Below are 25,224 nucleotides of genomic sequence, written 5' to 3'. Positions count from 1 at the left end.
CCCTATGGGGCTTGCAGTTTTGAAATACCGAGTATCCAAAGAAAAGAAAAAGGGGGCTCGGCAGTTGCTCATTGGCCTTAGCCTGAATCAGTATGTTCCCGTACCACTTATACAAGAAAGCAAAGGCCCAAACATGCTAGCTTGAACTATAGCATACTCATTTTATCGCAATTTCCCTGATTTGGTCACCCGTAATTTGCCCCGCTCCGGCCGGCCGGCCACTTCGGCTTGGTCCTTTTCGCCGTAGATATATTTACGGTAGGTAGTATGGTTAATTTGCGGGCCGCTATAAATACTTCCGATATCAGTTCGTCAAAACCCCCATCACCATCTCTCCCCCCAGGCTTGGAGTTCCTGTATTTCTTTTCATCTCATTACTCTCCAATCACCCCAACAAATCAATGACCTCTCATTCCAGAATTCACACAAAATGCAACTCGTCACAGTAGTCGTTGCTGCTCTCGCCGCGGGCCGCGTCACGTGGGCCATGCCTACCACCACCCCTGATACCAACCCAAAGATGCTCACGGCCCGCGCCACCTTTTGCAAGAAGGTGGACCCGCCTCCGTCAGAAGAGGAGACGGCAATGAGGTTCACCAAGTTTGCAGATGCCTTCATCGTCAGGAAGGATATCGATGCTGCATTCAGCTACATTGCGCCCGAGTACATTGTAAGTTCAACAGTGCCTAGTCATGTATTCGTTCTAGTCTAGTTCTAGACTAGTAGCGCTGGTCAAAGATACAACTCCCTGGCAGGCATATCCATCCCCTTGACGGCGATGGTATAAAGACTCGTTTAGTCTTGTTTGAGACATCGCTCTTTAAAAAGCACCCCAACTCAAAACCTTAACTCGTCTGTAGAACCACAACCCCACCGCCAAAGATGGCGCCCAGTTCGCCTACGACCTCCTCAAGCCCTTCTGGGCAAGCCAGCAAATCACCGTACTCGGCACGTTATACAGACACCCCCAGGGATGGCTCAACTACCGCTCCGCCTTTGGCACCATCGTAGACCGGTACAGGTGGGAGGGTGGATGTATTGTCGAGCACGTAAGTTTGTCACATCAAGCTCTGGAAGAAAATCAATAAGAGATCACAACCTTGTTTTACTAATACGACTGCGCTCACCTTAATAGTGGGATTCAGGAGAGCAAATGCCCAGCAATGTGACGTCCACGAATCCTTGAGATTGGCGACGAGTGACGAGTGACGACTAACTGGTGTCTCTGGGACAATCGCCCCATTTATGAATTTCTTTTGTATATACCCATCGCTTCAGGTCATATAGTTATTCTTCTTTTCTTCTTCTCCATGTTTCCTAGTAGCGCTGCTACGAATAAGACGTGGTCAGCAACCCCCCACAAACGGCCCTGACAGAACACTTGACATAATGATTCGCACAATGCCTACACAGCCGTCTTTCTGCTTACACATGTGCTGTGAATATTTTCATGTCCTCTTCTACCTGCTCCCGAATAAGTATCAAAAACGAAAACTAAACATGACCAGACAAAACCGACAGTCGCAAGAAGTCCGATACTCCCAAGTCTCATCTTTTCTTTGTCGCTTCTAGTCCACAAAAATAGAAATCCCCAAATGCTCATGTAATACCGAAAGCTCCCTTGAATTTATGAGCTGGTGCCTATCTTGGTGAGCCCCTTCAGTGACCCCAAGCTTAGAGCCAGACCTTGCGATCTGCTTCTTATGCGGACGAAACCGGTGATGGGCCCATCTTCACCCTCCTTTTCGATGCTTAGGTTTGCCAATGCATCCTCACCTATTATTCGGAGACAAACCGCAGTCAGTAAAAAGAATAACTCAAAGCATTTGTAAACCAAATACAGACGACCCAAGAGAAAACTTACCGAATACACTCCTCGCGTAGAGATTTGCACTAAGGAACTGGCAGTCACCCTTGAGTCCAGCCTCAGGAGTCAGGCAGTTCATGTTGGTGGCCTTCATAAGCTCATCCAAGAAGCCGCGTAGTGTCTTGATCTTGCTGTTGATGTTGACCTTGTTCTCCCACTCAAACTCTGTCCACATGGTGCGGAACTGCGTCTCAGTGCAGGTAGCAGGCTGGATGTAGTCCATAATGTCGACATGCACGTCGCTGAGGATAACAACATGGGTGTCAGTGCTATGAGCACCGTCGTATACTACATTGCCAAAGATGACACCCGTGTCCGTGGACGAGACCTTGATCGTGCACTGCACGTTGTGGAAATCGTGTGGGCCCAGGTTTTGTGTTGTTGGTCTCTCTACCACCTTGAGGTCGCCCAAGGTAGCAAACTCGACTGAGAGGTTTTGGAGAGTCTCTGTGGTCTGGTTGACCAGAAGGACGTCAAGAATGATGTCGAATTGGTGCACCTTGACGTAAGCCTCGGCATATACGGGATCTGAGAAGCCAGTAAGCTGCACCACACGGTTGAGCTTGCTGCTCAAATCCTCAGCCGCGCTAGAATCACCACCTGTAGCACGCTCCAGGTCGACCTCGACCATATCCGCACCATCTCCAGCGTTCTTCTTGCTGAGCTGGCGAATAGCCACAACGTCGTCCACCTGCACGGCAGTCTTTGCCTTCTCCACGGCCTCCTTGGCAGCGCGCTTCTTCTCCTCTACCGCAACCATGGCACGGAAGGCTTTCTTGGTGTCCTCCAAGTATACGGTCTCAAGCTCCTTGCGCTCGGTGAACTCGGCCAGACTCCGGACACAGCTCATGATCCGGTCAATCGAGTCCTCGTCGATGGGAGCCTTGACAAACTGCGACTGGCCAACGCGAATGATCGAGATCATGATCAGCATGGCTTCGGCCCGCAGAGCGTTCGTACGTGCGTGGTCCGAGGAGATCTCGGAGTGACGCATGACGAGCTTTGTCAGCGTGCTAGAGAGAACAGTAGCCAGGTAGTAGTCGCCGTCAAGGATAAGCTGGCGCAGAGGTGGCTTCTGGGCGGCCTTGACAGCCTCCAGCTTTGCAGCCTTAGATGACTGACTAGTGAGGGCCGTCTCGGTGGCATATGTGCCGTCAGCCAAAACTTTCCTGGAGCCTGTTGGGGCTGCCTTGGAACCACCGTTGACTTGGTCGTCCGCCTTGTCTTCTTCTTCGTCCGCAGAGTCTAATAACCTCTGCTCTGATGCCAGAATAGGGATCTCTCCCAAGCTTGCGCGGATTCTTCTCCAGGCATCCCTAATGTCCTTCTCCTCGAGCGAGTACTCTCCAATAATCCACAGAATACCCCGGTAAACCTTGCCGGCGCGCACCTCGGCGAGGGTCTCCACCAGCCTTGTGACAATGGATGGCCGCAGGGCGGGGAATTTCTCAACCACCTCCTTGACAAAGTTGATGACATCAACTGACGACGTGTTGTTAAAGTCGGCGATGAAGTCCATCAACAGGTCAACGACACTGGCAGCAACTTCAGAGAACTTAATGGCGCATTGGTGTATCGAGTGAATCAATAGTTGGCGGTATTCACTGTTCTTCTCGTATTCCTGATCGACAGTCTTGGACAATTCTTTCTTCAAGAGAAGGACGACCTCTTCCACATTCTTGCTTGAGACCATGTCAAGCGCAATGCCCAGAGCCTTCCTACGCACGTCGATGTCGGGGCTGGATAGAACACGGAGGATTTCCATAACAAGGTCATCCAGAACACCTTCGTTTTTCTTCCTCAGCTGGTCGACGCGGTCCAAGACGATAAGCTTCACATTATTGTCGGCCTCCTTAATGCTAAGCTCAATGAACTTGGCTGCGGCTGCCTTGACGGCCACCGGGTTGCTGGTGAGTGCGGTGAGGGATGAGGCGGCTTCGTAGACTACAGTGGAAGCACCTGCCTCCAACAAGTCAAAGATCAAACGCAGGTAACGTGCCTATGCCAGGTTAGCATACAGATCAAAATTCCGATTGCAGCAATCGTCAGAGCAAGACTGCCGCCACCATACCTTATTCTGAGAGTTCTGCACAGCATCCTTCCTGATGAACTCAAGCTCTACCAACTGCAAAAGCTCTTCTGCGTTTGGAATGCCGTCAAAGACGGAGCTCAAGTAGATCAGAGCATGATCGTGGCTGATAGATGCAAGCGCGGCAAAAGCATTGCGCTTGCATGTTGGGTCGCTCTCGCTTTCCAAAAATGTGGCGATGAGGTCGGCGGCGTCAGGGATAAGAGATGGCGAGTGTTGGAAGATGGAAGAGACAGCGAAAACAGCGTTCTTCCGCACGTAGGCATGCCTGTGCTCCAAACATGACCTTGCAGAGGACAGGAGGGGCTCTATAAGCTCAGCCTCACGCAGCTTGCACAGGAATCGAAGGGTATTGCCGCGGATGTACTCGTTCGGATGTTGAAGGTCGTTCCGGATGCCGTTGCTATAACAGTATGGTTAGACCAGCCTAGGAACTGTAGAGTAAGTGCTGCTGAGGTGCGCCCAATCTGGAGCTTACCAAACCAAGATCATCTCCTGCTTCAGCTTCCCTTGCGCATCGAGCTTGGGGCATATCTCATAGTAAAAGTACAACAGCTTTTTCAAATGCTTTGACTTGGAAGGCATGACAAAACGAATAATGTGCATGAGAAGTGACGGCATAGGGTCCCCATTGAGCATGATAGTCAGAATACGCTTCATGGTGTCGACCTTGGTCTCATCTGTGCCCTTCTCAAGCTGGGTCCGCAGGTCGTTCAGGGATGGAACATCGGCGGCATTGTCTTGGTGCACCAAGCTGTACGCAGTTTCAAGAAAGCCCGACATGTTGGGCAACGAGTCTGAGAGCCAATCCTATGTGTGCTCGGTGGCTTATGTGTGTGTGTGTGTGTGTGTGTGTGTGTGCGTTGGAAATCTTTGCTGAAAAGGTGATGTAGTTGGTTCAAGATACGGTGGATGGAGGATGGATCCGGTTCTATGCGGCCGGAGCTTGCTTTTGGTCGAGTACAAGAAGCCGGGGAACGCTTCAATTGCGCAACAATTCAATGGTTCGTTCGGTTTTCCTGCTCAGGCTCGCTGGTGAGGTTGCGCCTGGCATAACCAGCGTTTGTTGTTCTTCGCTGTGGCTGTCGATGATTACAGGTCGGGTCTCATCAATATCACGCCCAAAGAGATCTGGCCAGCATTCGCTATTGGGTTATTTGCGACTCGGCGGTGGGACAAGTGGCAGCTATGGGGGGAACGTAACATCACGTGGTGTCGTAAGTCACTCTCCTTATCTTTCGGGTGCTGACGGTACTTTGGCTTGCTAGAGCTTGGACCCTGCAAGCTTACGGAAGAACTGTGCTCCGTGCCTAACAACCTACCCCTCCATCCATGCTCCCACCTGGGGGATTAGGTGGAGCTCGTTCAATTCAGCCCACAACGCGGGCGCGCGCGTGTGCCTGCCGGCTCGATGTGCCCCACCACCGAAGGTTGTCGCCCGTCGCCGCCTTCGAATCCAAGCTGTCGGAGGTTCTAATAAAGTGACCCGACCCATCTTTTATTTTCACGGTGAACAAAGGGCGCAATGTCTTCCTCAGCAACAGGCGAGCAATTTTACTTGCGCTACTAGTAAGCACGTTTCTCGAGTCTCCTTGGTACCATACCAGGATCATACAACTAACAAAAACGCAAAGCTCTGGTCATTCTGGGCGCTTCGGCCATGAGTTCCTAGGTACGAATGCTGAACCGACCTCCTTGATCGCATCGAGACATAGGATAAATATGCTCTGACACTGGTCCCTAGAGTTTGACTTTCGCGTCGTCGGCGACGGAAGAAGCGCAGTCGCGCGTTACGCAAACAATTCAAACTACCGAAATGACAGCCTTATCAGGAAAGAGAGTACGATCTCCTACTATGCTCGCGGATGCGTTTACTTTGGAGAAAAACTGCTGACGACGCGCCATTTACAGTGAGCATCAGCTCCTTGGTTGTGGACGAGATCAAGCGCATCATAAAGTCCAGTGAAATCCTTAAGTATGGCGCATCCTCTCGAGGCTCTCCGATCGGCTGCATAATGCGATGGTTGCAACGAAACACCTTACGGCAATAGAGGCTGACGCGATGGAATGTAGGGAAGATGATGTCAAATGGCCACCGAAGAACAAGGATGGAAAGCAAGAGCTCGAGATCAAGATTGGTAACGATCACATTTCGTTCGAGGTATGCCTGTCGCACACCCACTCCGTGGTACCCCTACTTGTTTTCCAGAGTGACCGTGATATGTTCGCCCGGCGGCTGACCGTAGCACTAGACCGCGAAAATTGGATCTCTCGTCGACGTCAACGAGTCGGCTGATCCAGAGGGGTTGAGAGTGTTTTACTACCTCGTCCAAGACCTCAAAGCACTTGTGTTCAGCTTGATTGCTCTGCATTTCAAGATCAAGCCCATCAACTAAATTTACCAATATACCCATTATTGAACCGAAAATACTTCTGCAGTACGATTTGTGGTTGGAAGTTACGCATTCCGTCGGTTGATCTGCGTTGGATTATGCTATATCAGCCAGTCAGCCAGGAATAAGCAAAGCAGGTTACATGAGGCGATCCATGTGGTTTCGGGTAGCAATGGGGACCAGAAGGCCCGACTCATGTCTGAATGGACAATCGGTTTCTTAAAGGAAAGATTCAAGAAACACGAGCCTTTCCTGCATGTAGGAGAAGCTACCGGACGAAAGAGCGGATATCAACACCGGTTGAGACCCGAGCTCGGCGCTAGCCGAACGGCACTACTTGAGAACCTTACGGGGTTTACTGAAGAGGATTCAACCCTGGCGCTTAGAATAATAAATAGCATTTCAATCGGAACTAGTCTAGCTAGCTTCTTAGCATCGCAAGCCTACCTCTTTGCTACCTGGCTAGCACGACACATTTAGGTGGGCCCGTACGTGGCCGAGTTTAGTGCGAGCGCCTGTTGGATTGTGTTGCGACGCGACCAACTGACGTCGACATGCAGTTTGATTAATGATTAATGATTAACCGATTAATGAATGGCAAGTAAGATAAGGTTGGCTGGAACCTGCTGGGTACCTAGGCAAGATGACGGCCTAGGTAGGTAGGAAGTGTCTCGGAGCAGAAGAATTTAGCAACGCCAACCAGTTGGCAACACAGCGGCTGCCATCGTCCCTTTCGTTGCACCATGCACCATGCAATATTTTAGAAACCCTAAGCCGATGGGTAGACGACTTTCCCTTGTTCGCGAAATACTCGTCGGCTATTATTGTTTTTTTTTTTTTTTTTTTTTTTTTTTTTTAGACGATAAGGCTGTCATAAACACTAATCCTCTTAAGAGTGCACTGGGCATACGTGCACACAGACTGGACTCGTCAAGCGGCACTTGATTAACGTGATTACTGCTGCCATTCAAACGATGCATCAGCCAGCTGTCATTTGAAGTCAGTGCCTCAAGGTCTGTGTTTTGCAGACGACTGAACTCGTCCAATACAGCGGAATAAAACTTTGTATGGTCTTTGGTAGTGGGATGATAAAATGATAAGTTTGAACAATGTGAAGAAAAACGCAAGTAAGTAATGGGAAAACAATACATATTCTAGATCTCAAACGCTACTTTTCTTGGTGCTGGTCTTATTACGTGTTTTGCAATTCTGATTTTCAACGGCATTACATCAGAGAATCTACCTAGGTACTTACTCATAGTACAGTCGATTCGGCTCCCTGCTTGGGTCCCTGTGGCTGAGCTTGCGAACCAGCCTCAAGGCTTGTTCAGTAGTTTTCTTCTTTTTCTTCTGCTCGTTTACGTATGTATATACGGAGTATGTTAATCAAACTCGTAAATCGACCGAATTCAGACAAGTCCTTGACTTCTTGGCCGTGTCTCGGAAGTTTTGTCCAACCAACAACGCCTTGAACGAAACATCCATCGGCGGGTACGTACCTCATACAGTATGTATATTGTAGGGAACTAGCCTTCCTGAATGCGGCCTGCGACAGCGACGTGGCAGCACGTGGCCCGCCCGTTGCCTTGTGGCGCTGCCCAACGGCGAGCATGGAGTGCCATCCAATGTGTACAGTGCTACGAGTACCTTGCGCACTATACCTGATGGCCGCCCCCAACGTCCAAGGTCGGGGTAGAGTCGCAAGTCGTCAAGCCCCCATGATTGCCAACCCAGGACTGACTCTCCACCATAACCCCCAGTCTTCTGTCGGGAGCCGCCGCGAAGAATTCCCGGCTTCTCACAGCGTTGCGAGGTACTCCTTCCTAGCGACTTCAAGGAAATCCATCCGTCGTCTTGTCAAGTCCAAATTGTTGCATCTAGGTTGATGACATAGGTACATACCTGAGCGTGATCTTCATCTTCATCCAGGCCTGCAACCCACGCAACCACGATCAATTAATTCCCTTCAGCCTCTGCCTATTAATATATCTTCCCGTTGATTGCTTGCGCGACCGTTATTAGCGACCGAACCGACCCAAAGGCACAAGCAACACATGCCAGCCAATATACGACAAACCCCGGTTCCAGAGTCCCTCCTTAGGCTTGTTCTTATTTCCAGAGTCTTTCTTTGGCCTTTTCTAAATCAAGTTTGATAAAGAAGCTAGGCGACGCCACGCCCGCCTCAACTCTAACGCCCGTTCCCGCCCCGATCTCCTGGAATCGTTACTTCTGCCCGGCCTTGTCGATCACAGACCCCCTTGCCCTGTTTCTTCCGAAGCACTTCCGCTCTTGTCACCGTCCCATCAATTCTCTGAGCCATTGTACAAGGCTTGTCGGAGCCCGCAAGTCGCGCTTACTTGCAACCTACCAAAAAGCAAGCAGGCCTCCGTCTGGAAACAGCAAACATGCCTACTCCATCCAACCTCCACAACACGGATTCTCGTGCCTACCCATTTTCCTCGACCTGCCCCGACGACCAAACAGCAGTTCCAGCGCAACCACCCTCGCCATCTAGCTGGAACCCGCCGCTCCCCTCTTCGTATGCCGAACATGTCGTCGTTACTGTCTCTGCGAGCGATTCCGATGGCCCAATCACGTCGCGGCCTGCCTCACGAAGTGATGACGACAGAGCAAGTCCCAATACGGATACCGGGGATGATGCCCACGACAATGACGATGAAGTACAAAATGGAATGGGACATGTGGACTACGAGTCCACGAGGTTAGATACGGACGACGAGTTATCTGCAGAGCAATCAGGCGCAGCAACAGTCCAAGGTGGCTCGTCAGTGCCCACAAGCTCTGCACCTAGGATCTCGCACACATCACCATCCCGGAACGCCGACGAAGATGTGGATATGCAGCATAACTGGGCCGACGGGTCATCGATGCCAGACAGTTACTTCTCTCAATTAAGAGTGCGCCACGATCCTTTCCTTTTTGACTTCCAATCCAATCCAGCGCTCAATCAATATTGAGTCTCAGCGTGCTGACTTGGTGTTCTGATTTTCAGGTTATTCCAACATCGCCTTCCTCTTACCTACGGCCAGGGAGCAAATTTTATGGGACACAACACTCAGAAAGGCAGATTTATGACGTGCAGGTCGAAATTAAACATGTCGACTTGGCGGAATCTTTCCTATGCGGATATCTGCGCATACAAGGTGAGACAGACCCCGAGGGCCGGCAAGGGATTGTCGGGTCCTGCCGTTGCCTGGCAGTTGAATTCCTCAGCTAGCCGGCTGCTTGGACTTTTCAGTCGGAAAAGCGTTTACCGTACCTCACAGAAGGAAGGATAGCTACTGATTTCGTCCAAAATGGGAACTTCAGGCCTAACAGAGGACCACCCGACTTTGACAACGTACTTTGAGGGCGAAATAATTGGCCCCAAGTACTCATTTACAACAAAGCATCCGTCCTGGGGAGCCAATGAAAAGACAGATTTGACACACTGGTCAAAGTTCGCGGCCTTCCGACCGTTTGCTAAGGCGGCACGCAAAGGGGGAGCAGTCATCCGCGACGTTGCGCAGCGCGAGCACATATTCATGCGCTGGAAGGAAATTTTCCTAGTGCCCGACCACCGGGTACTAACTATCAATGGTGCCAGTTTCGAGGGTTTTTACTACATTTGCTTCAACCAGATCAGAGGTGACATTACTGGCATTTATTTTCACAGCAAGAGTGAAAGGTATGCTATTCCGTCGTATACAGTCTCTTGAGATTTACCTTTACTAACAAACATATTTACCTCGAGTGGCAGGTTTCAACAGCTAGAACTCAAGCATGTGGAGGATAAGGGTTGTTTCAGCGCCATGGAATTTCGATAACTCTCCCAGTCAGTCGAGGATGCGATCGATGGACGCGAAAATTTGACACGTTTAGTTGCTGCACGTCCGATGTAGGAGCTGTGAATTGTTTGTTGGAGCCGCAAGAAGGTTAGCTGCAGCGCAGGCGCAGGCCTGACTAGCTTACTAGGGCTACATGCGTCACGGTGCGAAGCAGCAAACCACTGGACTGTTGACCCATATTCCAAATACATCTGAAGTTTGATGATGACAGGGAATTTGATCTTGGCACGGCGCACGGAAAGGGGAGTTTGGTGTTCTTTGGTCCTAAGTTGCAGCATTTGGGAGGATGGTTCGGCGACCTGAACTCAGCATCAAGGCATATATAATAGGGTTATTATTTTTTTTATTTTTTTGAGCGGCGAAGAATGAACCTACGGGAATTTGTTTCGAACTAGAAAACTTGCGCCTTGCACTAGACTAGTCTGTCTACCTTCTGCAGGCTCTTGGTATTCGGAGCTGGACAACGATGCATAGTCATGAATATCAAACTTTTCGGTATCAGCATCTGACTCGATATTTGGTAAATTGTGTGATCTGATCGGGGTTAAAGGGGTTGGCCATCGTCCGAACTAAAGTCATGACGTGAGACTCAAAGTGCAAAGTCCGAAAAAAAAAAAAAAAAAAAAAAGTTTGTAAAATCGGGACAATCGTGAACCCAAGAAGTGGTTATTCACCGAGCTAGATGTCTTTGGTCTACTTGTTGCACGGGTGAGTGATGAATTGGATGCACAGGTTCAAACTCCATGGCAACTTTGGATTTATTTGTCATCCGTCTTGAACTTTGTGAAATATCCTCTCCTGAACGGATTCAGTTCGTCAGCCGTAGTGCCCTGTTCACCATCTCTAGCGTCACGATTCGCCAGCGCCAGAGCTAGCGCCTCTGCATCGACCTGGTTGTCTGGTATCCTCTCGTAGGTGATCAGACGTCGAGACCCTGCATCCACAAAAGTGTTTTTTTTTTTTTTTGTTGGTACACCATTAGCAAAGACACCCTAAAACCTCCGCTTTTTGGAAGGATTGAAAAAAATACGAGTTGTTCTTACATTTGTTAAAGACCTGTACGCAGACTGCGACCGTACGCATGCACGGATGTGTAGGGACCGCCAGCTCCAGAGACTCGTCGTTGGCGGTAGGTATCCAAAAGGCGAGACGGCCGCCATCGACGAGCGTCTCAGCGGCAAAGGTGAGCAGGTCGTCCAGCATGGCGAGGAAACTGTATGGTCTCTTTGGAGGGATGAAGTCGGGATCTCTGGGCAGGAGGTGTTAGCGACGCTGGGACAGTAGAGCCAAATAGCTACATGTACGTATATGACTAGCCAGCTAACAAACCAACCAATGGGGGCTAGCGAGAATGATTAGGAAAAGAAAAGAAAAAAAAAACAAGCTCACCTGTACATGTTCATGCCGGCCTTGACTACATGTGCCTGCTTCTCAGCATCCCGGACACCCAGCACCCGCAGACCCTCACGAACACCATAGGGCGGGTCGCATATGATGCCATCGAGCCACCTCCTCCCGCCGCCCCCTGAACCCAACTGACATCTCACGACTGGCGAGTTGGTCAAGTCGGCCGTGAAGCTATCGGCGAGGCCGTGCAGCAGACCATACTGCTCAAAGTTGCCCCTGAGCGTCTTGCCGCCCACGCCGCCCTCGTCCCCCCTGACTGCGCGGCCGTCAATGTCGCTACCCCAAGCCAGGGCGCCCCACTGCGCCGCGGCGACGGGGAAGCTCCCCGTGCCGACAAAGGGGTCGTAGAACAGCCTCCCCGGGGCGGCGAGAGCGATGTTGGCCGTGACGAGGGCGAGCTCGCTGTCCATGCTGGTGGTGCTGATGTACCTGCGCTTCTTGAGGTCGTACTTGCGGACGAGGTCGTTGCGCGGGCTGGACGCCACCTTGCGCGCCAGGTACAGCCTCTCCGGGTGCTCCAGACCAAGCGGAACGGCGCCGTCGGCCCAGTGCTCCATGACGGTCAGTTCCGTGTCGGCGCCGCGCATGCGGATGGGGCCCCGCAGAGGCAGGTACGCAAAGGAGTTGATGATGGAGACTATGGCCTCCTGGGTGCGGGCGCCGCGGTACGAGTCGACGTCGAACCGCCACGAAGCCGTCTCGTGGGCGGGCCACAGGTGCGCGGACCGCGTCTTGGTGTCGGCGTGCAGGGAGGCGTAGTCGTCGCCCACCGCCCAGAGCTCGTGGATGCTCTGGCTGAGGATCGATCGGCATATCAGAGCGGCCGCCGCGGCTGGGGAGTCTAGCTTTACGATGCAGAAGGGGGACTAGAGCTGGGGGTGTTGAGGTGTGAGTATGGTACTGCGGTCATATTGGTGGTTGTTGTCTTTTGTTTTGGGGGGTAGGAATTGCTATTAAAAAAAAAATTTTAAAAAAAAAAAGGGAAGAGATCGAAAACCAAAAATGATTGTTGTTTAAAATATTCATTGTCTGCTTGCTAAACATACATCTTCATTGTAGAAAACCACTTCCATCTTGACCTTCTCGACGATGGCCAGGGCTTGGATCTCAACCAGGCGAAAGGTCTCATGGACCCCGCCAAAGCGGATGAGGAAATCCATGTGCAGGGGCAGAATAGGGCAGGCAGCTCAGATAATCAAAATGGTGGTATGTTGTGTCTGATATGCGATTTCATGCCGCTCGCTTTAAATATTTCTCATCCTGCGAAAACGATGCAACAGTGGTATGTTGTAAGTCTGGAAATGACCATGAACAAATTTCGCTTTTGAAAAGTTGAAAGTTGCCTTGGTCTATGGCTTTCACTAGCAAAAGGAACAATATTATTTCACTTGAGTCATGGTTGGTTGTAGGCAAGACAGAATTGAGTGAGAAATGCGACTGCTGTTTTTACAAGCAGACTCACGTGATTTACATTGATTATTTGGCAGGAACAAAGCAATCAATGGGACCCGTTCACTTTGACGAATTCCATGATCAACGGCAATTTTCTTGCTATTTCCTATTTCCATTAGGTTGACTTGACTTGACATTGACACTCTCCAAAATCCCATGTGCAATCAATTTACAATACCAAATAATCGGTCCAGCAACCCTTGACCAAAGCACAATGCTTCCCTTAAGAGACCAAAAGTCAATCTACCAAACGCCAAAATGTTACTTCACATATGGCACCATGGTTCACGTTGATCCGAAGCAGCCACCCTCGAAAGGCAAGCCGTGGACAGCGTTAGCATCACGAGATTTCATTCACCAGGTCAGCTTAGTTTGAGCATTTTACCATGAATAATCGAATGCATACTGACAACCCAAATCAGGTCGATTTGATTCTCCCACAAGAAATATTCAGTATATTTCAGCAAAAAGTGCTCAACAGCCACATGCCGCCCCAATACAAAAGGGTCACCATGACCCTTGGGCAAGTTTTAGAGAAAGATTTCTTTCAGGAGTATCTCAAGATAGGTATGTGGAAGATGACCCAGGTTGCATTATCAGTAAAAAGTAACTGTGAATGGCTAACACTTAGCACCTTTCTCAGGCGACATCATCATGCTTTCTGAAGGGAGACCAGGGCAAGACAATGTCTTCACTATAAAGGATGGTATGTGCTCCTCGAAAGTGAGTTTGGGCTTTTTTTTCGGAATCTGACGTTCCTCTCAATTTCATTTGAAAGGCAAACTCACCATGTATCTGGACCGAGAGACGTACGAACGTGCCGGAATGGTTGGTACCACGCATGGCGTCAAAGGCGATAGGGGTTTGAGACCACGATGGAGTAAGTCACAACGAGGCACCTGTCTTTTCTCTACGCCACAATCAGAATATTAAGTGCTAGTCTTTTTGCTCAGTCGTGGAATATGATCTTCGAGCCCCGGCCAGCTTTCCTGGCAAGAAGGGATTCGACCGGTTGATCTATGCCACCAAGAATGCCCTAAGTTTCCCAGTCACCTGGCTATTTTGCAATCTTGGCAAAAGTAAGTTAACTCCCCCGCAAAGACGTACGTTGCAAATTATAATTCTTTCGCACTAACTTGCAATTACAGCGCCCGAGCCTGACCCATTACTAGCCCACTTCCCGACAGCATACACCTCTACCCCAGGCATCACCCATGACTTCCCAGTTCTCATCCCAGCGTTGAAACCAGAGTCAAATTCTGTTATCAAAGATGACAGAGACGAAGCTGAGAGGTTCGCCACCGAGACGTACGAATGGCTCTCACTCGTTCGTCTAGGAAGCCCAAGAGTCTTGGTTGGCGATAAAGTTGACCCGTACATCAGCCAATACACTCTTCCCGAAGGTCCCCAAGACCAGGAACCCTCCCCTGGCAGCGTCTGCAAGATCACTTGGCGTGGCCTTCTAACCGCTGATTGGGCTCGGAGCTTGTTCATGGAGCTTCTTGTTGCCTTGCCTTCCAAGTCATGGTTTTCCCTGAGTATCAACAGCTTTGCCATGTCGAAGGGTTTGGCGGCAGATAGCACGGACTTGACAATAATGCGCCCACCTAATACGCCGGGAGAGTATCTTCAGTGGGAGATCAAAGGCCATGAATGAGCCTTAGGTCCGTTCGGGGCTTTGTCGTTTCCCTTGCTCTCAGGGGTAATCTTCCCCAGATCGGATACTGTAACGCGAAGTGGGGTATCCCACCAGCTCCAAAATAAATGTCATAGAGAGGCCGATCCAGTAAGGATTATTAAATCAAATTTGAGATCTTTGGGCTTCCTCAGTCTTGCCTCGCCCGGACGTTGCGATCTCCCGAAAGCTCCTCCCCGGATATCACCTGCATTATCAGCTGGCGAAGCTCAGCCTGAGCCTCGGGAGTGTCGTGGTCATCCCTTGCGGCAAACTCGTCGATTAGACGCTTGATTTCAGGGTTCGGTCCCGGTCCATCCTCCGCGGGATCATTCATTGTGCCCATCGTGACGGACAAGCCTTGCGGCACAGGCGGGAGACCAGCCGCGGAATCGCCATTGACACCGTTCGAGTGGCCATTGACGCCACCTGCATTGCCCTCCCTGGCCTTCAACCACTCGGCGACCTCGGGAAACTCTTCCTCGGCCTCGATCTTTTCACGCGCGGTCAACCCTTCGCTCCCCTTGATCTTCTCATCCAGCCCCAGCTCCTCGACCAGCACGCGCGCCGCCTCAACGGTCTCGACAACGAAGAGAGCCGTCTCGCCGTCCTCGTCGCGCAGGTCGACGGGCACGGAGAACTCGCGGACCAGCGTGCGCAGGAGGTCGAGGTGGTTGTAGGAGGCGGCGGCGTGGATCAGACTGTAGCCGTGCTCATCCTGCTGCGATGCCATGGAGGGGTTCTCACGCAGGAGCGGGAGAAGCTCGGGCTTGTTGTCGGCCGCGAGGAGGTATGGGTTCTGCGCCATGGCTGTGAGAGTTTTACTGGGTTGTTAACGTTGCTTTGACTGTAGCGCGTTGTGAAAAGCGAAGAGCTGCCGGTGGTAGATGCTTTAGTTATGGCTCTGCTCAGCGGGGTATTTTTTATCGCGCCGGCAAAGAAGCTTGCGCCGAGGAAGGTCTGAAGAGAGAGAAAATTTAGTGTGGGGTAGCTTGTAAATGGTGCTGCAGAACGTCACTAAGTGGGGTCAAGTAACGATTTACCCCAACGTCAATCTGTTTATTCGTTGATATTTCGTTCCTTGGACAAACCACTAACCACTCACTCCATGGCGCCACTCGGCACCTCATACATTAGGAGGTAGGTTGGTATACAAGTAGCTAACAAATAACAAAGCAGATATCCTTAGTCATCACCTTTGGAGATGTATCACACCCTGGACCTGGCTCTCGTCTTATGTTCAAGTGCTTTCCGCAAGGTACCTTAGGTGAGGGTCAGTGGTATGGAAATACGATCTATCAATACGCTCCTGATTGTGGAATCGACAGAAGTCGTGATATTTCAAAAAGATCAGATGATAGTGCTACAAATGTCTTCCTGTCCACTTGGAATCCCTTTTTGCGACCCAGAAACCAAGTGAAGGGAACCATAGGTACCACACGGGCGGTCTCGAGGTGCCATCGTTACTTACCCTCCATGTCTGAAAGCTTATTGGGGATGAATTAAAAGAGAAGCTCAGCTTTGATATCGTTTCTACTAATAGCTACGGCTTACAGATGTGGAGATTTAGTTTTATTTTTATCAAGAACGGTCTGTCAAGTATGGTGCCCGGTTATTCACGATACTTTTTGTCGGGGACTTCGTAGGTTTTAAATGGACAGAAATCTCTCCGTGAATGACAGCCATGTCCTGCCAAAACCTATCAACTGCATCCACAACAGCTCCTCACAATCACAACGTCCAATGTCTGCCTAGACGAGCTTCTCCAGCTCCTTCTATCTACCCTAGATTCAAAGCTAGATAAGCTAGTTCGTCGCCACCAGAAATTCCAGAAAAAGGAATTTCAGAAACGTCTGAAGTTTACGGTTTGGACGTATGGCTATAGCTTCAACCTTGCGCGGCCGCTTTATTCCCAAGTTCCCCGCCTCTCCAGCACCCTACTTCGTATATTGACTCGCCTCCTATAACGGACACATGTCGCTCAATGAGACGAAAGCTTGTCAGAAAAAGGATGGCTAAGGGATTTCGGAACAAGGCCCTTTGGGCTCAGCCATCACAAGCGACCTCGTTATGTTGGCATCTTCACTCGCTAGACCCCGAGTGTCGTCGCTTCTTGCACAGTCAAACGCTACTCAACACCAAAAGCCTCACAAGAGATGCCCGATCAAGGTCGTCTGGCGTTTGACTTTCGCTGCCATACATTTGGCAACTGCTATTGAGCGTACTCCCTCTCGTTCAAACAGACAGAGCGAGGATCCAAAAAAGAGGCAGAGCAGGAAAACAGAAACAAAAAAAAAAAAAATGAATAACTTTTCGATCTGGGAGCAGCTGCCGGCTGAGGGCCCATCAGCGTTTTGTGGCCAGACGCCCAATACTCAGGCCGACTTTTACATTATTAGGGGATATTTCCGCACGTATATGATCCCCGAGACCATCGACATATCCATAGTGTGGCACCATGCGCCCCCTGGATATGTTTACAACGACAAACGCGCGGGCATAATCGCCGGCATGACTGTGGTCATGCTGATTATGATTGGCATAACTACGGCGAGGTTACTCGCCAGGATACTAGGAAAGAATACCGTTTTTGGGTTAGACGACTATGTCATAATTCCTGCCGCGGTACGTCCAGACAACCAGACACTCCAAATAGTTTGCTCAACAGACCAGTGAATAATGAGCTGACAAAAGTTAAAAAAAAAAAAAAAAAAAACGGCTACAGGCGCTCGCCATAGCCTATCCTGTGTTGCAGATCCTGGGGGTCGTCAAGGGCGGCGCCGGGCGGCACTCTTGGGACAATACGTACGAGGACCTCTACAACTTCTACTACTACCTGGACACCTGCACCAAGCTGTATTATGCCGACGTGGCCCTCGTCAAGATCTCGATCGCGCTCTTTGTGCGCCGCCTTGCCAACCACGCCTCTCGGGGATGGCGCATGGCCACAGACGTCTTCCTCGTCACCGTCGTCGGCCACCTCGTGGCGTGCCTCCTGGCCAACATCTTGCTGTGCGACCCGCCGCGCGCCGGCTGGGACTTGAAGTTTGCCGGGCGGCTCGAAACGGCGGCCCGCTGCGAGTGGTGGACCACGAGGTTCAAGATCCTGCACTCGATCCACGTCGCCCAGAGCATGATGCTGCTCATGACGCCCGTCGTCATTCTGTGGAAGGTGCAGATGGACACGGCCAAGAAGATCCGGCTGTTCGTCATCTGGGTGGTCGGCGCCACGTCCGTCCTGGGCGGTCTGATACAGCTGCTGCTCGGCGCCATGGGCGACGACGACGACGTCTTCATGGCCTACACCACGATCCTGCAGTGGACCGTGCTCGACCTGTCCATGGGCGTGGTCGTCGCGTCACTGCCAGTACTGGACACGGTGCTCATCGGCGGCTGGCGCCGGGCCACGTCAAGGATCGCCAGGCTGAGAGGCAAGTTCAAAGACTCGAGCTCCAACCTCGAGACCGGGGGCCGGGGCTCCAGCAGCAGCACCCCAGGCGGCGCAGGTAGCCAGGACCGAACGCTTCTCGGCGGCGGCGGCGGCCGTGGCGGCGGCGATAGCAGCCCCACTTCTCGGCACAGGTTGAGCAGTATCCCAGATCAATTTGAGCCGATCGAGGCTGTACTGCTCCCGATTGATGCGGCCAGGCTCGGGACGGACAAGGAGTGCGCCTCATACGAGATGCCAAACTTGTCCCCCAGAGAAACGGCCGATACCGGGGTAGAACTGGGAGAAACCCCAAACAAAGAAAAATAAAACACAGAGGCAGAATAGAAAATGGACTTGGTCTCGTCGGCGTGATCATTAGAATCGAAACCAACTCTAATTGTACGTGAAGCGGTTTGGTCCGGGTCCCAGTATGTGACCCTCTTGGTGAATGGCGCGGTGCTACAAATCAGGCTGAAAAAAACTCGGAGAGACATATCCAGATCATTCTGGGTCAAATTAGACTGCATGAATTCTCAAGAAAGCTTGTCAACACATCTGTATATCGCACTGTCTGTATCATGTTTGAGCCGCGTGTTGCAGAGTCAGCATCATTATTAACATTATGCTGTATGTAAAACTACCCACTGTCGGCTATGCAACTTGAACATGTCTTGATATAGCGCAAGCCTCCGAGTATTTCCACATGTGCACGACTGAAAGGATTTACACTCGATATCAGGAAAAATGATGCAAGCCACAAGAAAAATTGCTCTCAGACGTTCCTCGAAAAGGAGAAAACAGTTTGAACGGCAGGACAATGAGCCATGATGCGTGGAATAGATCAGAAATGCTAAGAGGGGTATCATGAAGGAAGGAAAAGAAGCAAAATAACAGGTGATAATGGAAGCAAGTGACAAAAGTGAGAACAAATCGGCTTTGGGCAAGTGAACCAAACGAGGGTAAAGCAGATCTGGGTATTTGAGGCCACAGCACTTTCAGGTGAATGCCCAGGGAGGTTTCAGGTTGTTTCGAGAGTCCAGGACTTCATTCAGACCAAGTCTCTACTTATCATTCGATGCCTGAAGTGCCGGAGGTGAACCACTTCTGAGGGTTTCGGTGCCACTTATCGTGCTGCTCCTCTGCAATGAGCTGCCAGTGACTGGTCGTTCTGTACCAGGTAAGATGGATCCAGATAAGGGTAGCGGTGGCATTGATTCCAGATAGAACGTCGGAATTCCCAGTGACTGATCATTCGATTCGCGCGTTCCGATGCCTGTGTCGTGAGAGAGTATCGTAGGAGTAGACAACGTGGCAATGTTGGCCAGGAACCTAGCGATATTACCACGACTTCTGAAGCGTGGCTGGATGGGTTCTGCGGGAAGAGATACCGGCTCAGGTGATATTGGTGACGTCGAGGATCTTTCGTGCCCAAATGGGCGGTTCACATTGCGGATCCAAGCATCCACGTTGCCGTCGGGTAACACTTCACGGACCCGAGTATCCGTATTTGCGTCAGGTAACACTTCACGCTCCTAACGTGATTTGATGAAGCACATGGCGTTGAGTACATGTCCCTCCTGCCAACCTTGCAGGGTAAGAGGTGTCGTGTCGCGAAGAATCTTTCCCAAGTATGCGATCCGTACGCTCGTGTCATCCGGAAGCTGAATTCCAGCTGGTCAGTACATAACAGGTCACGTAACAGGAATCTTAGGGGGGGAGAATGCATCAGTACCTTGGCTTCCTCGACTATTCGCCGGGCTAGAATCCGTACTGGACTCTTCTTGGGAACTGTGACCAGTACATCGCGTGCATTTTCGCTAAGTCGACAGCGAACGGTGATGGTCTCCTCCTCGACTTCGACCTCTTTCCCCTTTTCTTTACGGCGCTGAGCCGCCCTGTCAGTCTCGTCGTCCTCGGCCGAGCTGGCGACATAGGGCTGTTTCGTGTCCCCTATGCTTCCCATATCACCCTCGTCGTCATCAATCTCGTCCCCGTCCTCTGAAGGTGGGAGGTCGGAGGCATTGATGACATTGACCGGATTGCAGACGACGTGCTCGGGCAGGGGATAATAGTTGCCGAGCTGGTCGTAGACCCCCTGTGCGAGGTTGCCCGTGGGGAGTGTGATGTCAGCAGCCATCATGATGCTCTGCGCCGTGAGCAACGCCTCTTCCTGCTGCTCCTGAGTCGGCGCCGTCGTCCCCGGGGGACGGTTGGGGTCGGAGTCCCATAGAACCTCGAGCGCAGTCTTGATGGCCTGCCAGACCTCGACGCGTCCCGTCACCCGAGTATCGAAAAAGTCCTTCCTCTCGGCTGCCAGGTCCTCTAGCGTCCACACGCGAGTCCGCGATGCCCACCGGTGCCGGCGCAGCGGCTTGTTGATGTGCTGATCGAGCGGCTGGCGATGACGGTGTCTCTGCTGAGGCGAGCGCGTAGATGTGGGCGATGCTGCCGCTTCGGCATCCCCAGAGAGCGTCGAACTCGCAGCGGGACGGGTTGCGACGGTGTTGATTGCACGCGCCGACGCCGACGCAGCATCCCCGGGGTAGGGCGAGTTTTGCCCTGTGGGCCGGGAACCGCAGCAGCCCTAGATCAAACACGAAAGAATTAGACGTGAACCATGGATTGGTTGTGATGGGGGGATAAGCTATCGCCATCTCTGTCTCCTCGGGATCGGGCTCGGCGCAATTCAAGGACAGCTCCATCGGTATAAAGGTACCTAGGGCAAAGTACATACCATATTTTTTATTTTATTCGTTCGTCTCTCGGCTATCCTTTCTGAACTGACAAGGAAAGAGTGACCATTTCACTGGTGGAAACCAGGAATCGCAAATCGTTTCCGTCCTTGATTTTCCTGGCTGCCGTGCCCACAGTGTCGAGAGAAAGGCGCGCCTCGCTCGATGGGCTCGATAAGACTGGCGACAGGACGGTGGTGGTTGGTGGTATAGAGGAGGTTAGGGTGGTGAGTAATGTTCTCCCCTGTAAATTAAATGGGGCTGGGGGCCGTCGATACGAGTTAGTGGGGATAATACCCCAAAGTAGAAAGTTAGGTAGTTCAGGGAGAGGAGAAGTGGGGTTGGGGGTCTAGACAATTTCAGGTCGAATGGCGCCAGCCCAAGAATGGAGGGAGAAGAGCGCCTTGCTCAGTAATGAGGGGTTAAGCTGAGAGCTAGCTGCCCGCTCTCTTTTTCTTTGGAAAGGACTTTGCGCCGTGGAGATGCACAACAATACTATCTCAGCTGAGGGCGAAAAAAAAAGCCGATAAATTCACCATTGACAGAGCTTACCTTACGCATGGTAGTAAGCCCCAGAATCGAAGCGGTGGTTATTGAAGTATGTATGAGCTGCCTTTAGGGCACATGGCCAATGATAAGTGTGAAAACGAGTCATTGTTTGGCGTTTCCTGCAAAGCCGGCCCTTAGGGTACGTAAAATCGTCGTCACTACCACGACATGGATGCTTTGCTCTACTGTATTAGATAGGTAGGTACCTAACTTACCTGTGTAATAGGCATGTAGTACAATTCCTACTGTACCGTAAGGTAAAGTACCTTACGTACACTAAAATATCCCCACAATTAACCGTGGGATGGTTGGACAACCTGAACAAAGCAAGCAGTGAGTTGACATGGGTGCAGTCCAGCAGTACATCGTACGGGAGTGAAAAAAAAAAAAAAAAAAAAAAAAAAAAAAAACAAGGTACTACCTCGATTCGAGCAGGAACAGACGACGGGATACGGTGTTATTCTCCAATCACCTGCCACTTCGATTTACTCGCATAAAGGGGCTTGATTGATGGTTTATCCAGCTCTGCAAAAAGAAAACCAAAGCATAAATTAACAGACTAAATCATCTAGCTTGAGAACTTAATCAGCGGCCATTTGGGTTCAGCAACCAAGTCCTACGTCACACCCACATGGCAGTATGGTGGTGTAATGTGAATTACCACGTGAGCAGTGAGCACCTGTCTAAATACCTAGCCTAGTCATCAACATAAGGCGAAGCTTACTACAGCCCAAAGACCGGTAGTCTTGCTACTTCTGTTGATCAACACTGGTAATTTCTTATCTTCGTCTCTTACTCAGGCATTGTCCTTTGGAATGTCAGAACGCAGGTATCCGAACCATTCGCCAGGCAAGGCAGAGACTAGATATGCATAGCGCGGCTGAATACAAAAAAAAGTGAGCTCCATGTTTTATAGGAACCAATTTGGACAATCTTATCTTGCTTCGTCCAATCCTTTTCTCACCAGTACAACTGCCGGGCGCCTATTTTATCGTAAAAATTGGATTGGGGTCCTTTAAAAGTCCAAGACTAAAGTTTGCAGGTTAACTTGAACGGGCATTAATTAGGCTATATTATTACATTGAAATCAACATATGCAGCCTTCGCACATGCCCGGGTCGGGAAAGAAAAGAAGTCTGTGTGAGCAATTCCCCCATTAGCTCCAGAGAAAGCCTCTGCAGTTAGTGCTTTTACACAAGCATTTGGTATAATCACCGTCCCTGGGTTCACCATCTTGCAAGACCTGACCATCGACATAATCAAATGTAAGTTCGTCGCCGTTTGCTATATCTCGGATAGCGAAAAATGCAAGGTCGTGCAGGTTGAGTTCGGCATGAGCGCCAACACGCGCAAAGATACGCATGTTTGGGTCGCAGCTATGGTTGAAAAAGCGGGAAGGGCCGCTTCGGTACTCTCCGTCAATGACCAGCCTGTTTTTGTCGTCCTGTATTACTTCCCAGAATTTGTCCAGGTCGAAGAGATACAAGTCCTTTTTGCGGGTGGCCTTTTTACGACTGGCTTTACGTCGCTCCACAGCCTCGCTGTCGGTGATCACTTCGCCAATATAGGTATCCACGAACTGACCGCATTTAATATCGACTGTGGCTTTGACACCTGTTGCGTAGTTGCGGTTAAACTTGTGTTTGCAAATACAAATAAGAGTTGCAGTAATTTTGAGCTCAAACTTACCCCATCCCCTTCCGTCATTGGTGCGAAAAATCTGAAGAGGCAAGGTGCGGCCCCTTTCGACCACGCGGTTCGGGCAGTCTGGTCCACAGTTGCACTGTTCATGGCATTCGTAGATAGCTGTTCGCGTATTGAGGTAGCTTTTCCTTAACAAGCCGGCCTTTTCGCCACTCGAATAATATGCGAATTTCTTAATGCCGTTGTGGTTATTGCTTCTCCTGCGAAAATCTGCATCTTCGTCGCTTTCGAGTCCAGAATCAGGAAGATCCGAAAGGCACTCGCAACCACCGTACATGCAATGCTCATTTGAGGTACATTCGCAACCGCTGAGGAAACTAGCCTCGGCACGCGACACGCCCTTTCCGAGAATTCTTTCCGAAATGAAACGGAAATCGGCAGGTAGCGAGGCTCCATCGTCGGTGTCGTTGATAATGGAAATGGGGTATTTTTCATGATTGGCAAAGGACCGCAACTGGCACCAGTGGCAGTTTTGGATTTCCGCAGAATCCAAGCCTATCGAAGGCTATTTGTCGTGTTAGAGATGTAGGCAATAAGTTTGGATCTTTGTATTAGGACAACGTACATCCTGCCCTCCATGTTTGAAGAAATGCCGCCTCGTTGCTATTTCCATGGTCGAAAGTGGCGATACTTAGGTGAGAAGAAAATTCTCTGTCTGGAATAAAACTTCTCTCTGCTCTACGCCATAGAGCTCTCTCTAAACAAAGCAGCAGCGTCGCGTGAAATTCATTGTTTGATAGCAGGCAAATACCGCAACCGACAGAATCGAAATGCGGGGCATCGATCCACGTTCAGCATCCCCATTGGCCAGTGAGGGTAAGTCATTTGTCTTTACCACACTCAAAATCTCGTGGAATCTCAGTGCTCATACCCACCCATCACCCATCACTTTCTCCAGGCATTTTGGGAGAATTTATTTCCACACCAGATATTGAAATAAATAAAATCAACAGCCAGCCATCGTTAGTTATCCAAAACGCGCCGCCCAGTATCGACAGAAGGATGTCTATCCGGATCTCAGATGGGCTGAACTCCATCGCAACGCCATGACTGCCCAGCACATCGACCAATCCCGCCTTAGCTGCGCAAAAACCCTCATCACACCGCAACGTTGACAGGAAACGAGATGTGGCCAAGAAAACTCGACAGCAGATTCGTCACAGCCTGGCCAGTGCCGAGCATCAAGGGCAATAAATCTCATCGATCTACACTAAACCCTAAATCTGTTCGGATCGTTAACTGCCCACGTATGATACGATCTGTCGCCAAGCGGCTTTACCGTTCGATCTCTGTGGTATTCCTGTACGATCTCAGTCCGATCTGTTTGCGATCTCAATCCGATCTCCGTCCGATCTTTGTGGTATATCTGTTTTGTCACGCATCGCAGCTCTCACGAGTGACTTTTGACCACTCACCTTGCACCATTCAGCTTGGCCGTCCCAGCACCTGCTTTAAATATCTTGGCTAAAGCCCTTGGCTGATAAGTGTCGGCAGCGTCTCTCAACCTGTACGGTATATTTCCGAAATTGAGGGAGCCCATGTATGGCGGAATGGAAACCAAGACCTTCCCAGCTTCGCCAGATTTACAGGGCGCCATTATTGATCGATGGACCAGGGCTTGCATGGAGCATATCAACGCTTAGCCCGATTTAGTGACTTGACGCGAACACAAAGCTCTCGCCAGTACCTACTATGTTCACCCCTCGACGTTTCTTCTTCGAATCGGACCCGGCCGATGAGAAACAGGGTGCTGCAGCCAACGGTGGATCATAATGAGCTGGCCATTTGAGAGGCGTCGGAGCTTGCGTGAACTGCTAAACGTCTTATTGGGACTTACCCTGTGGCTGTCAACAATTTTCTGCTTGGCAAGTTGTGACGCTTGCTCTAGGCAAATCTCGGAACTCTTCCTGCAAATTGGATCCAAGTATGCGGGACAAGGTCGTAAGTCGTCTCAATCGTTGATTTCTTCGTCCCCGAAACCCCGAGACCTTCCTGTACCTCCTCTATCGGTTTCAACGTGGACGACCATTTGGTTGGTCACCACGTTTTACCCCTAATATGGCCTTTTATAAAGCGGC

The 25,224-nt window shown here is 50.7% G+C and overlaps 13 protein-coding genes across 13 annotated transcripts; 5 read left to right on the top strand and 8 right to left on the bottom strand.

Moving 5' to 3' along the window:
• Window positions 1–191: 191 nt before the first annotated feature.
• Window positions 192–1,278, top strand: PgNI_05931 (uncharacterized protein). The gene is made up of 4 exons (XM_031125960.1): window positions 192–258; window positions 419–670; window positions 861–1,049; window positions 1,136–1,278. The coding sequence occupies exons 2-4, from the start codon at window positions 431–433 to the stop codon at window positions 1,184–1,186; spliced, it is 480 nt and encodes a 159-aa protein (XP_030982173.1). The 5' UTR covers window positions 192–258; window positions 419–430; the 3' UTR covers window positions 1,187–1,278.
• Window positions 1,274–5,058, bottom strand: PgNI_05930 (uncharacterized protein). Its single transcript, XM_031125959.1, has 4 exons — window positions 4,435–5,058; window positions 3,939–4,359; window positions 1,865–3,866; window positions 1,274–1,776 (listed from the first exon to the last, which is right to left on the bottom strand). The coding sequence occupies exons 1-4, from the start codon at window positions 4,737–4,739 to the stop codon at window positions 1,628–1,630; spliced, it is 2,877 nt and encodes a 958-aa protein (XP_030982999.1). The 5' UTR covers window positions 4,740–5,058; the 3' UTR covers window positions 1,274–1,627.
• Window positions 5,059–5,452: 394 nt separating this feature from the next.
• Window positions 5,453–6,961, top strand: PgNI_05929 (uncharacterized protein). The gene is made up of 6 exons (XM_031125958.1): window positions 5,453–5,525; window positions 5,591–5,628; window positions 5,701–5,796; window positions 5,868–5,931; window positions 6,030–6,117; window positions 6,209–6,961. The coding sequence occupies exons 1-6, from the start codon at window positions 5,482–5,484 to the stop codon at window positions 6,350–6,352; spliced, it is 474 nt and encodes a 157-aa protein (XP_030982189.1). The 5' UTR covers window positions 5,453–5,481; the 3' UTR covers window positions 6,353–6,961.
• A 39-nt stretch (window positions 6,962–7,000) lies between these two features.
• Window positions 7,001–7,316, bottom strand: PgNI_05928 (uncharacterized protein; the record flags this gene model as incomplete). Its single annotated transcript, XM_031125957.1, has 2 exons — window positions 7,001–7,167; window positions 7,268–7,316. The coding sequence occupies 2 exons, from the start codon at window positions 7,314–7,316 to the stop codon at window positions 7,001–7,003; spliced, it is 216 nt and encodes a 71-aa protein (XP_030982190.1).
• Window positions 7,317–7,964: 648 nt separating this feature from the next.
• PgNI_05927 (uncharacterized protein) lies at window positions 7,965–10,697 on the top strand. The gene is made up of 4 exons (XM_031125956.1): window positions 7,965–9,267; window positions 9,363–9,513; window positions 9,680–10,037; window positions 10,110–10,697. Exons 1-4 carry the CDS (start codon window positions 8,755–8,757, stop codon window positions 10,174–10,176), a joined length of 1,089 nt encoding a protein of 362 aa, XP_030982191.1. The 5' UTR covers window positions 7,965–8,754; the 3' UTR covers window positions 10,177–10,697.
• Window positions 10,698–10,955: 258 nt separating this feature from the next.
• PgNI_05926 (uncharacterized protein) lies at window positions 10,956–12,986 on the bottom strand (the record flags this gene model as incomplete). Its single annotated transcript, XM_031125955.1, has 4 exons — window positions 12,651–12,986; window positions 11,587–12,470; window positions 11,241–11,446; window positions 10,956–11,131 (listed from the first exon to the last, which is right to left on the bottom strand). The coding sequence occupies exons 1-4, from the start codon at window positions 12,762–12,764 to the stop codon at window positions 10,956–10,958; spliced, it is 1,380 nt and encodes a 459-aa protein (XP_030982192.1). The 5' UTR covers window positions 12,765–12,986.
• Window positions 12,987–13,165: 179 nt separating this feature from the next.
• Window positions 13,166–15,872, top strand: PgNI_05924 (uncharacterized protein). The gene is made up of 6 exons (XM_031125953.1): window positions 13,166–13,417; window positions 13,479–13,623; window positions 13,700–13,762; window positions 13,835–13,936; window positions 14,010–14,135; window positions 14,205–15,872. The coding sequence occupies exons 1-6, from the start codon at window positions 13,271–13,273 to the stop codon at window positions 14,711–14,713; spliced, it is 1,092 nt and encodes a 363-aa protein (XP_030982194.1). The 5' UTR covers window positions 13,166–13,270; the 3' UTR covers window positions 14,714–15,872.
• PgNI_05925 (uncharacterized protein) lies at window positions 14,883–15,539 on the bottom strand (the record flags this gene model as incomplete). Its single annotated transcript, XM_031125954.1, has 1 exon — window positions 14,883–15,539. One exon carries the CDS (start codon window positions 15,537–15,539, stop codon window positions 14,883–14,885), a length of 657 nt encoding a protein of 218 aa, XP_030982193.1.
• Window positions 15,873–17,032: 1,160 nt separating the features above from the next.
• On the top strand, window positions 17,033–18,488 carry PgNI_05923 (uncharacterized protein; the record flags this gene model as incomplete). Its single annotated transcript, XM_031125952.1, has 2 exons — window positions 17,033–17,356; window positions 17,457–18,488. 2 exons carry the CDS (start codon window positions 17,033–17,035, stop codon window positions 18,486–18,488), a joined length of 1,356 nt encoding a protein of 451 aa, XP_030982195.1.
• Window positions 18,489–18,756: 268 nt separating this feature from the next.
• On the bottom strand, window positions 18,757–21,380 carry PgNI_05922 (uncharacterized protein). The gene is made up of 3 exons (XM_031125951.1): window positions 20,896–21,380; window positions 19,894–20,745; window positions 18,757–19,822 (listed from the first exon to the last, which is right to left on the bottom strand). Exons 1-3 carry the CDS (start codon window positions 20,896–20,898, stop codon window positions 19,694–19,696), a joined length of 984 nt encoding a protein of 327 aa, XP_030982196.1. The 5' UTR covers window positions 20,899–21,380; the 3' UTR covers window positions 18,757–19,693.
• Window positions 21,381–22,455: 1,075 nt separating this feature from the next.
• On the bottom strand, window positions 22,456–24,062 carry PgNI_05921 (uncharacterized protein). Its single transcript, XM_031125950.1, has 3 exons — window positions 23,712–24,062; window positions 23,132–23,651; window positions 22,456–23,056 (listed from the first exon to the last, which is right to left on the bottom strand). The coding sequence occupies exons 1-3, from the start codon at window positions 23,757–23,759 to the stop codon at window positions 22,599–22,601; spliced, it is 1,026 nt and encodes a 341-aa protein (XP_030982197.1). The 5' UTR covers window positions 23,760–24,062; the 3' UTR covers window positions 22,456–22,598.
• Window positions 24,063–24,456: 394 nt separating this feature from the next.
• Window positions 24,457–24,743, bottom strand: PgNI_05920 (uncharacterized protein; the record flags this gene model as incomplete). The annotated part of the gene is made up of 2 exons (XM_031125949.1): window positions 24,457–24,499; window positions 24,562–24,743. The coding sequence occupies 2 exons, from the start codon at window positions 24,741–24,743 to the stop codon at window positions 24,457–24,459; spliced, it is 225 nt and encodes a 74-aa protein (XP_030982198.1).
• A 99-nt stretch (window positions 24,744–24,842) lies between these two features.
• Window positions 24,843–25,175, bottom strand: PgNI_05919 (uncharacterized protein; the record flags this gene model as incomplete). Its single annotated transcript, XM_031125948.1, has 2 exons — window positions 24,843–25,053; window positions 25,135–25,175. The coding sequence occupies 2 exons, from the start codon at window positions 25,173–25,175 to the stop codon at window positions 24,843–24,845; spliced, it is 252 nt and encodes an 83-aa protein (XP_030982925.1).
• Between the last annotated feature and the right edge of the window lie 49 nt (window positions 25,176–25,224).

The sequence above is a fragment of the Pyricularia grisea genome, chromosome I (assembly GCF_004355905.1).
Source record: "Pyricularia grisea strain NI907 chromosome I, whole genome shotgun sequence".
NCBI classification, from domain to species: Eukaryota; Fungi; Ascomycota; class Sordariomycetes; order Magnaporthales; family Pyriculariaceae; genus Pyricularia; species Pyricularia grisea.
This window is presented reverse-complemented; position numbering and strand designations above follow the sequence as displayed.

Excerpts from the sequence above, each read along its gene's own strand:
- PgNI_05931 (XM_031125960.1), top strand. The coding sequence starts at position 431 with ATGCAACTCGTCACAGTAGTCGTTGCTGCTCTCGCCGCGGGCCGCGTC. Across the intron at positions 671-860 it reads ACATTGCGCCCGAGTACATT|AACCACAACCCCACCGCCAA; the intron begins GTAAGTTCAACA and ends ACTCGTCTGTAG. Across the intron at positions 1,050-1,135 it reads GTGGATGTATTGTCGAGCAC|TGGGATTCAGGAGAGCAAAT; the intron begins GTAAGTTTGTCA and ends TCACCTTAATAG.
- PgNI_05930 (XM_031125959.1), bottom strand. The coding sequence starts at position 4,739 with ATGTCGGGCTTTCTTGAAACTGCGTACAGCTTGGTGCACCAAGACAAT. Across the intron at positions 3,867-3,938 it reads TGCAGAACTCTCAGAATAAG|GCACGTTACCTGCGTTTGAT; the intron begins GTATGGTGGCGG and ends AACCTGGCATAG. Across the intron at positions 1,777-1,864 it reads CTACGCGAGGAGTGTATTCG|GTGAGGATGCATTGGCAAAC; the intron begins GTAAGTTTTCTC and ends TCCGAATAATAG.
- PgNI_05929 (XM_031125958.1), top strand. The coding sequence starts at position 5,482 with ATGTCTTCCTCAGCAACAGGCGAGCAATTTTACTTGCGCTACTA. Across the intron at positions 5,797-5,867 it reads CAGCCTTATCAGGAAAGAGA|TGAGCATCAGCTCCTTGGTT; the intron begins GTACGATCTCCT and ends CGCCATTTACAG. Across the intron at positions 5,932-6,029 it reads AAGTCCAGTGAAATCCTTAA|GGAAGATGATGTCAAATGGC; the intron begins GTATGGCGCATC and ends GATGGAATGTAG.
- PgNI_05927 (XM_031125956.1), top strand. The coding sequence starts at position 8,755 with ATGCCTACTCCATCCAACCTCCACAACACGGATTCTCGTGCCTACCCA. Across the intron at positions 9,268-9,362 it reads GTTACTTCTCTCAATTAAGA|GTTATTCCAACATCGCCTTC; the intron begins GTGCGCCACGAT and ends TCTGATTTTCAG. Across the intron at positions 9,514-9,679 it reads CGGATATCTGCGCATACAAG|GCCTAACAGAGGACCACCCG; the intron begins GTGAGACAGACC and ends TGGGAACTTCAG.
- PgNI_05924 (XM_031125953.1), top strand. The coding sequence starts at position 13,271 with ATGCTTCCCTTAAGAGACCAAAAGTCAATCTACCAAACGCCAAAATGT. Across the intron at positions 13,418-13,478 it reads CACGAGATTTCATTCACCAG|GTCGATTTGATTCTCCCACA; the intron begins GTCAGCTTAGTT and ends AACCCAAATCAG. Across the intron at positions 13,763-13,834 it reads TGTCTTCACTATAAAGGATG|GCAAACTCACCATGTATCTG; the intron begins GTATGTGCTCCT and ends TTCATTTGAAAG.
- PgNI_05922 (XM_031125951.1), bottom strand. Across the intron at positions 19,823-19,893 it reads GAATAGTCGAGGAAGCCAAG|CTTCCGGATGACACGAGCGT; the intron begins GTACTGATGCAT and ends GCTGGAATTCAG.
- PgNI_05921 (XM_031125950.1), bottom strand. The coding sequence starts at position 23,759 with ATGGAAATAGCAACGAGGCGGCATTTCTTCAAACATGGAGGGCAGGAT. Across the intron at positions 23,652-23,711 it reads TCAAACATGGAGGGCAGGAT|CCTTCGATAGGCTTGGATTC; the intron begins GTACGTTGTCCT and ends CACGACAAATAG. Across the intron at positions 23,057-23,131 it reads CAATGACGGAAGGGGATGGG|GTGTCAAAGCCACAGTCGAT; the intron begins GTAAGTTTGAGC and ends ACTACGCAACAG.